The sequence below is a fragment of the Cydia strobilella genome, chromosome 2 (assembly GCF_947568885.1).
Source record: "Cydia strobilella chromosome 2, ilCydStro3.1, whole genome shotgun sequence".
NCBI classification, from domain to species: domain Eukaryota; kingdom Metazoa; phylum Arthropoda; class Insecta; order Lepidoptera; family Tortricidae; genus Cydia; species Cydia strobilella.
In genome coordinates, this window is record NC_086042.1 from 21,026,219 (window position 1) to 21,038,267 (window position 12,049).

General features: G+C 38.3%; 1 protein-coding gene across 9 annotated transcripts in view; it reads left to right on the forward strand.

Moving 5' to 3' along the window:
* The window catches only part of LOC134753925 (heterogeneous nuclear ribonucleoprotein R-like), a 42,630-nt gene that overhangs the window by 21,886 nt on the left and 8,695 nt on the right, over positions 1 to 12,049 (forward strand). For 3 of the 9 annotated variants that reach the window (XM_063689912.1, XM_063689922.1, XM_063689904.1), the window contains 4 exons: positions 1,199 to 1,293; positions 6,408 to 6,550; positions 7,379 to 7,438; positions 9,852 to 10,002. In XM_063689912.1, coding sequence (XP_063545982.1) covers positions 1,199 to 1,293; positions 6,408 to 6,550; positions 7,379 to 7,438; positions 9,852 to 10,002 — 449 coding nt within the window. Of the gene's footprint in view, positions 1 to 1,198; positions 1,294 to 6,407; positions 6,551 to 7,378; positions 7,439 to 9,851; positions 10,003 to 10,791; positions 10,838 to 12,049 lie in introns of all 9 variants that reach the window. The other 6 variants (XM_063689952.1, XM_063689931.1, XM_063689961.1 and 3 more) reach the window with 6 other exon arrangements.

Here is a 12,049-nt window from a genome sequence, read left to right on the forward strand (position 1 = left end):
TGACATTGCGTCTCACTCTCTCATTAAGCAAAATGTGAGACGCAAATACACATTGGACCAAGACATTGGACAGATGGAATAGGTACCACCCTCACACACCATCAACATAATTTTTGATAATTAGGTGCCTAATACCAACTACGGATATGATTTTATCAGACACTATTAATTTCTTTTCTCGATACAACGTACCCTAATAACGTAGCTATTCTGTTTACGTTTCGTGTCTACTCCCAATAATCTGGCAATATACGGAGTCAATATGGCGCAGCGTCTCGTGGCCGCGGGCCGACTCCCACGCAGCATAGGGCACGGGGCGGAGCTACGCCATGGCCCTTCGCCGCCCTTCGATCTACTCCTCCAATTGCAGCGCCGGCAGCTGTTGCATGCATCATGACTAGATAAATAAACATCGGTCGGGTGGGGTAGCTCTAGGTACGAGTATGCAACTCTAATCGACTATGCGATAACAATTATTTACTGTTGGAATTAAGGCGCAAGGCGATTTGTAGTTATTCTATTTAGTTTTAAAAAAATAAACAAAATCAGGGGAAATAATTCGTGTAGTTTTGTAAATTGGTACAGTTATACTTTGTAGTGTCTGGACTCCAGATGAATTTTTCTGATTTTTGCTCATATCGAATATCTGTACGAATAGTATTATAATTACTTCGGGTAAGTACTAGAGATGCAACGCCTATTTTTTTTATGTCATTGTTAACTTTAACACTCTGGTAGCTCCCAAAGTAATTGATCGTAGAGTAAATAAATAAAAAGTGGGCCCATCTAGTGGGCGGCAAAAAGAGGCGGCGGAAAGATGAATAAATTTCTGTCATGTAGATGTTTAAATATAAATATTAACATCCAGTTCACAACTTAAAAATATATGTGCAAGAAGTTTGAATTTCGTTAATACAAGCGCCCCGCTCCCCTAGGTACATTTCATGTCCCACACGCCACGACTTGATATGTTAATCGTACATACGGGTTGTTTACGTGCAAGTTTTGACATGGCGTTGATGATACTTCACTTCATTACATTGATATTACTTCATTGACGTGGCAGCGAATAGGTTAATAAATGTTATTTTGTTCTTGTATAAATGCTGGTAGCTGAAGAGTGTGCCTATTTTATGTATACGAGTATGTTCGTTTAGCAATAACACTAATGAGATACTGGATGTGTGTGTAACGTCAGATTTGATTGGTGCAGCTGCTCCCCGGTGCACGGTGCGCTGCGCGGCCGCACGCCGCAGCCGCAGCCTCGCCCGCCCTGCTCCCGCGGCGACTACGGTCAGTACCCAGCCACACACACTTTACATCACCCATTCACCACTGTACTCCCTTCCGTTCCGACACATGTGACGCTCACAGGACAGGACCAAATCGCACTAGGTATTCTAAGAAAAATAAAAAACGTGCCCATTAGATTGACATCCAAAACAGATGGCGCTGTACTGCGCCATATGTTTTGTTGACAATCAGAGTTACCGCAAAACAAGGGCCTGACACTCTTTGATAGAGAAAGATAGTCTTATTGTGATTCCTATAAGAGAAAAGAGAAAATAGTGCCATGCTTTGTCCTTATCACCGACCGGGTGGCATCATAGGTAGGAGGCGATGGCGAAATACCGAAATTTGTAAGAGTAAAAGAGACAATCCTATGCTTCCCAAATTTTATATGATTACTTGTATATACTATGTCTATGCAAAACGCATGGGCTGTACAGCGCCATCTCGTTTACCTGTCAAATTCGAAGCACGACTTAAGATTTTACGCATCGTAATTAATGTATCTTTGCCCTGACTAAAGCCAACTCGCGTTTTGGTTTCATTCCTTTTCACTAGCGCTTTGACAATAGAGGCATGTTCATATAATTCGCCACTCCGATATATCTGATGGCGACTGTAGGTACTTTTCTGCACTAGTCACATTATTTGCTGTGCGTCACTGTTTACCTGGCTCTATTCTTGCGATATTATCACTATCACTATTGACGAAACCTAAACGTAATGATCATGACGATTGAGTTAGGCTTTGGTTTCCGGCTGACGTCGTACGCTGACTACAGTACCATTGTATGGCCCGGAGACCTAGTGATGAATAGTGCTCAAAATATAAAGCACATAAAAACTGGAAACTGATAAAATCAAAATGGGACGAGTATCATTGAAGAAATACGAGTATATCGATTTCGCTCAAAGTTCTGTTGCTGTTTAGGGTCCCGTTCCGTACCAAACTAGGTAAAAAGGACAGACAGAGTCGCTCCCTTGCGTTTTTTTTAAATATTTTGCAGTAGGAAAACAAATTTCCTTCATGTGCGGCTTGGTTCTGTATCACTTGATGTAGGTCCCACGTCACTACATCTACAATGTCACAAGTATCACACTATATATGTATACACATTAACATTACTATTGCTTGCTAAGCACATAGAGAAGTCGTTCCCGTTCATATTCCTTATGATCGACATTATAATTCCCGATGACCGAGCGACACTTGTACATTCTAATTCATAGTATAAAACAATACACTCCTTTTTTGGGCAGTCATGTAAAACAAGCGACGAGCAAGTGTTTATCTTATTAGATATAGATGCGTCCGGAGCTGACGAATGACTAGCCCCACTAGCACCGTTAGCGATTCTTTCGCAAATGGTTCGCGAATGTCGCCCTAGTCGCGCATTCGCCAGATCTGGACGCTTTGATACAAATGTACTCTTAGTTATGCTTATCAACTAACACCAACAAATTCCCAATTGAGACATAGACTGGACAAATACAATAACGATTATTTAGCTATGTATTAATTTCTGTAAACATTGGTAGGAGGTATAAGTATATTTTAAAATGATGATTGTATTGATTAATTAATCTATCAAATTGGTGCCGGTGGAATATTATTTAGGGTTAGTCCAGAATTTGATTACGATTTTAAATGTGTTGATTTAACGAATTCAAATTTTGGACTAAAGATCGTGGGTGGCGGACGTTAAGGTGACTAGTTGTTGCAAGACATTTAACACATTGGCTGCCATTCAAAACGTGAAACGAATAAATAAAAAAACAACGAAAATAACTAAAAATTAGTTATTAGTTAGTAGTAGTTACTAGAAGTTGTGTTTTACCCGCGAGTGTGGAACTGAAACACGAGCAAGCGAAAGGATTCTATAGTTGAACCACAAGCGAACAGAGTGGTTCTAAAATAGAATCCTGAGCGTAGCCAGTGTTTTAACACACGAGAAGTACAATACATTTGCACCCGTGTGTAACACAAAACTTTTCACCTCACTATAGCGAGGAAAGTGCAGCATGCAAAAAAAAAACAGCTCAAAAAAATCAGTCTTTATTTGTACACATTATAATCATCATCAGGTATTAATTATAAGTTTTTGTTCATTGTTGACATTTCTGAAGATGCGTTTTGAAATTGCATCGACTCAACCTGTGCGTTCAGAATTATATTCAACATAATTAAAATTATAAAAAAACAAATGTTTCTTATGGAATTTTAAGTGTATAAGACTTAAAATCATTAAACAAAGCTAAATTTGGTATTTTTTATTAAATTCTCAAACCATTTATTTCATGATACCTAATTAATATCGAACGAACCATTATTATAAGCGTTTTACGTTTCGTTATCTGTTTTTGCACGCGCTCCAAGGTTAAATTACTTTCCCCACTAGTGGATAAAATGCGTTTTTACCTGCCTGTTTTAAAGGATAAAAGACTGCTTTCCGAGCTAGTGAGGGGAAAGTCTTTATTATTTATTATTTTATCGTTCGAAACTGCATCTTTGTCGTGTTGTGGAAAACAAGCTTTTATTTAACTTGCCCTGTTAGTATGTAGGTATGTTAGTTTGTTAGTGTGGGTCAAAGATAGATATAACTCCGTAATAGATGGATACAGTCTAAGGAAAAAAGTGCCTCGAAAATCAAGAAAATTTGATTCTCGTTCAGAGGGCGCTACTAGCTTTGGCTTACTGTCGTATAGATGGTGTTGACGGTTTCGTTTGTTATTTAACAATTTTAACGCATATCAGTGAAAGAACATGGGTCAAAATCATAAAAATAATTAATGCAAATAAATAAATCATTTATCCATATTTAAATACATTTTATCGTATTTTTATAAATATTTATTTTTAGTTTTAAAGTGTGTCGACAGATGGCAGTGAATTTACTGGGGTTACAAAATTTACTATGACAGTACCGCTCTAGTATAAGTTACTCTATGGTGTGGGTCAAATCTTAGAAACTAAATTTGACCCACTTCCTGATTTACGGTTGAGCTGAAATTTTGCATAAGAGCACATGATTATGTAAATCGGATAACAATGCAATATTTTAATGACATGCAGCTGATCTGATATGGAGACAGGAGGTGGCCATGGGAACTCTGTTATATAACAACGCAACCTAATTGTGTTTGGGGTTGTTAGAATTGTCTCGATGAGTATTAGTTGCCTGTGGAAAGAAAAGTACAGTCAGCGATAAAAGCTTAATTGTACCAAAAATGAAGTTTTTGCCAAAAACTTATTAACGTTTATTTTCGTAATGATACCCAATTTGTTTGACTAAATAATATAATAGTTAATTTGGAATATTAATAAATTTATAATGCTCTGTACTGTATATACACCACTTTTAGAAGTGCAACTTAATAGTAAAAAATACACTTTATTCTATACTCATAAAAAAAATGTTTTTACTTTTTAATTACATCACGTTTTTCATGTTACCATTAATCGTTTTCGCTCTTCTCGACTAATAATGATATTGAACATAGCGGCAAAAATTATATCCACTAGAGGAGCATTCCGCGGGCCTTGTCCCATGTTATTTCGTCTATTTAGGGTTTTTTCTGCCTCACTAATCGATGACGTTCTCTAAGCGTTTTTTGAGTCCTTTGGGGAAAATGAACTATACTATCGTCACAGAATAAGTAATAGTATTATCATACTATCATCAATTTCGCGTATGTACGGGACACGATCTGTAGCTTCGTTGAACGCTCCTACAAATAATGAACTCGTATAGTACCTATATTGCGAGGGATGGGCGGTCAAACCCGATAAGTCAAAATATTTTTTCACTTAAATAAGAACCACGCACGTCACGTACCTTTAGTTCTCATTTCAAACGACATCGGGTTTTACCGTACACCGCTCGAATTTGGGTCACGTGCATGGCAGCTAACGTGTTACGAAATGTCAATATAAATAAATTACATATAACGAATAGTGACCAAGCTTTTCGTGCCTAATATAAAGAAGCCTATGAAGTGGTTTTATGGTCTAAGGCTAGTCGTCGTCTAGCCTGTAGCACCCTCACCCTAGCAAGAGATGAGGCAAAAGGAGCCGCTCCTTCTTTGGCCTCGCGAACTATCCTATAACACAATCTAGTACAGTTTGACTACTCGTCCGCAGGTGAAATGTATGTATTAAGAGTATATTAATATTCTTATTATTTAGATTTAGACACTTAAGGGTCTACAATAACACAACTGCCTTTGTTACCTACTTTACCTTGAAAATTGCTACAAAAAATAATCAAATTAGTCTATTTTACCGGCGGCGGGTAGTTTACTAGTGAGAAGTACACGGTGTGGTCTCCACGCGCACACTCGCACACTGCTATTGTCCTACTAACAACTTGGCCGCAACTTGACACCAGATTTGACAATTTGTGTTGCCATCCTCCTATGGGTGTTGCTTTTAAAACACAGTATAAAGTATAAATTAAGGTGTATGGTTGCGTCCTAAAACATATTTCATTAACTTGCGCTATTAATTACCTAGGCTAGATATTAATGACGCCTAAGAATAAAATCGAATTACCATTATGCATGGTTTCGAAAAAATTATGTAGCTAAAAGCAAACTAACATGCGACGAAACGGTTAAAACGATTTAGATGGAAAGGTGGTTAAATTTTACCCACTTGTAATAACAAAATTAACAATCTCAATGCATGCTTCGAATTTTCGAAACCCATTTTATAGATAATAACTTTATGCGGATGTCTAAAATAAGTCACGGTAACCAACGGTTTTTGATCTCCCATCTCGTTTCATACGCTTTGATAAAGGTTTTGGTGGTGGGATAGTGCATCTGCAGAGTAGAGGAGATCCAAACAAGCTATTCAAAATTGCTATGTAAAATTTGTCTGTGGGTTGATTGATGAAGGTTTTGTGATAGAGAAGTTGATGCATGTGGTGCGTGTCCCGTGTGAGAGGGCGCGTCGACGGCGGGTCGTCGGCGCGCCGTGTGCGTCCCGTCTCGCATGTTAATCTTTTCCCGGTACGAGTGTCGTGGAGGCTCGCTTCGCGGCCGACAACACGGTAGATTATAAGTTAGCGTTAGTTTAGCTTAGCCTCTAAAAGGCGTGTGTTGTGTGTTTATAGATTATGATTACGACTATTACGGGTACGGTGATTACCGAGGTGGCTACAATGAGCCATTTTACCGGTACGATGAGTTCTATTTTGATTACGCGGGGCCACCGCAACCGTCCGCCCTACGCCAGCCTCCCAACAGAGCGCAACCGGTGGGTCCCACACACACTCACTAATGTTATCACTCTTATTACTAGTCACTAGTCGCTGTACTCATTTATTATCTTTCGATTTTTGATTTGCCAAATTTTTTTCATCTACTTATTATTTTTACTTGTTTTATTTTTTTGTTTAAACCCGTCCTTGAATGGAGTTAGTGACTCGGTAAAGACGGTAGTGTGTAGGCCTGACGGTGGTGATTGCATTGCGGCGGCCGGAGCGCCTTTACTCTCTGAATTGACTGTGGAATTGTATTCGAAAAATAGTCTAATACCTGTGTTTCGAATACAATTCAGCCGTCATCCACTCGAGATGGGCACCGCAGCCTCGGATTTGTCACTGTTTGCCGGGAAAAGTAGTAGCACGGGCGCGGGGTGGCTGGTCAGCCGATCTCACCACCAGGTCTGCATGGCCGCGGCCACTCCGACTAATCTGCCCGCTCCCTCCTGACTGTCCCGCACCTGCCTCCCGAACGCCACGCTCGTCACTCCCCACCTAGTACTTTGCTTTATAACTAACCCACTAAACGCTTGTCGCTTTACCATCACTCTCCTGCTAATGCGCAATTTGTTTCCACTGTTGGATGATTCAAACTCTTATGTCTCTCTTTTGCCGTTAATCTATTGTTTACGATATACTCAGTTGATACTATTTTTGAACTATTATTAACTTCCGACGTGAGAAACAGAGTGCGTCCATTTATTTTGTTAAGGAATGATGTGTGCTTGGAATGCTCGAATAACATTGTAATAATTTCTCGTTGTTGCAACGAGGTAGAGAATATGTTAAGAAGACTTACTGATCCGCTTGGTAAATGCCAGGACGACGAGCTCGGGCTCGGGCCCAACTCGCTTTACTACGATCTGACCGGAGGCATTCAGGTACCCCACAGACGAACACAAATAAAACTAGTGGATGTTTCTTAGACTCGATTAGAAAAGTCATAGTCGTTGATGTAGTTTACATACTGATATCACTTAGGTATATTTACACTATTGAATGTCGTTGCATTATTATTTATTATCTAGTGTATTAAGTACTTTAAAAAAAGTTACAGCTTAAGTAGGTACCTGATTGTTTCTTTTTATTAAGCCACATTGTATATCAGCCGCTTTCTGTCACGGAACATTATCATTCAGATTATTAAGTTAAGCAAGAAACAGGCACACTTAAACATCTATGTATTATTGATTAATGGCTACTTTGAATTAATAAACCTAGTTATGGTAACTTTAATTAAATTCATATGAGATATTCATATAAATATGCACGCGTAATGCTACGGAAACGACAGCCGCACTTTTAACGTGAACATGCACTTTTCTTAAGATGGGGCGTACAGCCAGGAAATAAGAATGAAACAAAAGCTATGTTGCGCCGCGCGAAACTTGCGACGAAGATTTGGTCACCGCGCGGGTTTTTAGCTTTTATCTCAATTAATCTGAAAATATACATGTTTAAAATTATGCTTATATCCCTCGGCTATATCACTAGCTATTTTATACTAAAATTATACTGCTATGGTATGCAGGGTAAGGACATACTTACAATTGAAAAAAATATACATGTTTTCGTATTTTTTCTCTATCCAGCCAACTTTAACCTTTGAAAGTTTTGTTTGGAGTCTGCCCTCGCAAATATAGTCTAGTTTCCGTGTGATTTTTTTCATGGCATTTGAACTTGATTAAAACGTGTAAAAGTTCCATATATGAACTAATTAAGCGTTGGCCCCTCTCTTAATATTATTGATTTGGGGTATGAGCTCTCTTATGTACCTAATGGTAAAATCCAGTGTCTTAAGGGGCCCACTGATTACCAGTCCGCCGGACGATATCGGCCTGTCAGTTGTTCGGAACTGTCAAATTTTTGTTCTGACGGGCTGATATCGTCCGGCGGACTGATAATCAGTGCCCGTTTACAGTATTCTGGACGTTTGTTATTGCTTCTCTTTTTACTGACATTATTGTTTATTTAGCATGTTAATTTAGCTATGTGGTCTGTTTTCGCCCAAGACTATTATAAATAGGTGTAGACTTAATAGTTTAGGGTTACTTTTAGATTAGGTATGGTATTTCTGACCGTTGACAGTTCTGTCTATTGTCATTTGTCCTCGCCCCATAATAATCTCCTTAAGAGATAAATCAGAATAGTCAAGAAATTCATACACATGTTCAGGTAAATATTGGTCGGTTGAACCGACTTGCCTATTCTATAAATTATATCGATAGTCTGAAAAATGCAGGCAAGTTTAAGTAATACATCATGTATTACAAGTTAGTCTGTCGGTATTTTAGAGGCAATTTGTATCCTTAATTGCATGTCTGTATAATAGGTAGGTTAAGCGATATTGAATACCTCTGTGATATTACAGCGTTTATCGGCTCGCTAAGCATCTACCTACCACCTATGCTTTGGCGGACGCTTTATGTCCACGAAAAACTAAATTTTTAGAGGTCTTCAGTTTAGCATTCTGTGGTATAGGTACAAGTGGAGTGATTCTGAGTTATTAGTTTTATTACTTTATTAAAACTATTCTATATAAATATATAAATTTTGCACAAAGCTAGAAAGTTAATTCTCCACGATGCACCCTTAACTACATACATACTTATCAATCGTAACATTGTTGTGCGAAATTATTGCTAGTTCAATATGCTTAAGTAGATCTGGCAGACGCTTGTGAAAAGATAGATAACCAGGCTTCTTGTTAGTAAATGTTTATTGAACATTTCTTAATATTATCCAAGAGGTATGGTTTCTATAAATTTGGCGAGCGAACGCAAGTTTAACGGCCTGTAGATAATTGTTGTAGCGTTAAACTTGCCGAATAACTTTCAATTTCAATCCGTAAAGTACAAGCTCAATCTTAGGCCCTGTCTTCACTTTCCATCAGGTGTGACTAGGGCCAATCGCCGATCAGTTTATTAAAAAAAAAAACAATTTTATAACATATAACAAAAACTACTACTTCTGTGGATTGAAATGTTGTTCGGTTAAGATTAGAATCTAAGAATTGAGTCATATAGAAGACAGCAACATCCATAGTAATAAAAGTGGATGTTGCTGACGTTGCTTCTATATGACTCAATTGCTGTGCAACTTAGATCTTGCTGTTTATTCATTAATGCAGTGTCAAAATCCAAGCTGTACCCGTCTTATTTCTAACTGTAGTCTGATTTACCTCCTTCAAACGGGGATCAGACCATCGTTAGAGATATATGCTTACGGTCTTCTGATCGTGCATACGGTTAACAGTCCTGGTAGAGTGGTCTGAAGAGCGGTGTGTGTGCGCAGGGGGCTGGGTCATGTGGGACGGGCGGGCGATGGGCGCGGCGCGGGCCGGCGGGCGCGGCTGGGCCCCGTGGTGGTGCCCGACGCGGCGCGCGTGGCCGGCACACGCCCAGCGCCACCCGTGGCAACCCGCGCGCCAAGCCAAGTTTACCAGGTTAGTCAAATAATCATCACTATATCACTACTTGCACCCCAGCTGTACTTAGCGCCTTGTACTTAGTGCACATGTAGGAGACAAATCAATCGTGACGCAGTAACACGCTTAAATGAAAACAACGCCTTGCAAAATCATTTTATCAGTGTGTCGCCTACTAATGCTATTCTTATTTATAATGCTAGAATACCAAATTTTGGTTCGACACTGTTTATTTTTGCAATCAAACTATGAAATATCATTATTTATCATCAAAAACCGGCTTCCTAGCATTTTCAGGAGTATTTTAAGAGTGCTACTTATCTAAATGAGCACTATATGTAGAACACTGTATGCACGAAGACGCCTTTTATACAATATCTATACACGTCAATGCTCTGTCGAATGAATTCTTATTATTCTAAAGTATTTTTATTTTAAATGATACAGTTACAGCTTATCATGAAACTTGAGTAACAGTGTCTGAAACCTGCTTTAAAGGTGCCTACCATAAAAACTTGTGGTATCTACAAGTGCCATAAAAATAAGTGTGAATATAAGGACAGTTTTCAAATTTCAAATTTAAATTATTTGTTACTTTTTAAGTTTTTTTCAGTTTTTAAAATCTCTACACCCCTCTACCAACATTTGGAATACAAGCCTTGTCATTTTTTTCTGAGGGGGCCCTAATTTTATATTAGACTTAAGACAAAATTCTAAATTGAACTTGGCAACATTGGACTCTTCTCTCGGTCAACCACCAAACCCTTTATATACTTCCATACCTTAAATATTTCCGTTTTATTTCAGCATGTTTGATGGTTTGCGTGTAATCCGGATCATAGCTTATACCTTGGTAACTATCCCTTCCCGTTTCCTCTTCCCAGTGCTTGCATAAGAAAACTGGATTCCTTACTGTTTCTAGTAAGGTGTATTTGTCACAGCATCTGTATTAGGCACGGAATTAATAAATTAATAAATTAAAATTTTCTTACAAGTTTTAAATTAAACCTTGTATGAATGCCTGAAGGACTGTTATGGGAAAGCTTTTTCCCTATAATATTACATTTTCGTCTTGGTCGTTATTGGATTCGTAGTGTTGGATTTCAGTTTGTTGCCTAAATATCATGTAATCATGTAGTATCATCATGTAGGTACTATATATATCTTCGTTAGCCAAATTTGTTGTTCCAATCTGGAACGGCAGTTCAAATATGTGATTTCTATATAAAGAAATGCATTAAAATACGAATGTGGGGTTATAAAAGGAGCATAAAGCGAGTTTTAATGCCTAATTATATACAGTTACATACCTATTTATTTTATCTACAAACATAATTATTATACGCTCTGTATGATGTGTTCAGGAACCGCATGTTGCGACCGCCATTGCGGCATTTGATCACACTCGTCAAAAACGTCCTCTCGACTGATACTAGAAATGAGGTCAAATCAAATTCTTTGTTTTTCAGATATGTTCGAAATAGAATGTTTTTATTAAATCGATTACGTCGTTATTATTACGCAATAGTGTTAGACCAAGATAAGTGCAAATATTGATAGCACACGCAGTGCAAGTGTTATTTTAAACGTCAAACTTTTATAAAATGTGACGTATTCATATTGTCGGTTGTCGATAACGTTGATTTTAAATTGAAGCTTAAATTGAAGTGTGCATATCTGCCATTCACCCAGGGACGAATAAGCGTATCTGCCGGTCTCCCGCTCCGGGACAAACTGTAGGTACTCGGTTTTCGTGTGAATTTAAGTACCTAAAACTGGTTTTGCACTGCTCTAATACATGACAATGCGAGACCATTGAACAAAGACAGGCTACAGTTGGTCAGTATCGTCAAACAAAGTTTTAGTTTCATAGAAGCTTCATTCTTCCGTGATCACTTACGCGGTGGTGTTTTTAATCGATTTAAGTGAGTTAAAGTTAGTTTTAAAGGATTTGGTAAAAAGAAAAAATGGTTGGGTAAGTAATACACATTATTCTTAGTCATTGTTTGAGTTGTGACATGGTATTCATAGACGAGGACGGTGGCACACGGCGCTTGGCTGTCAA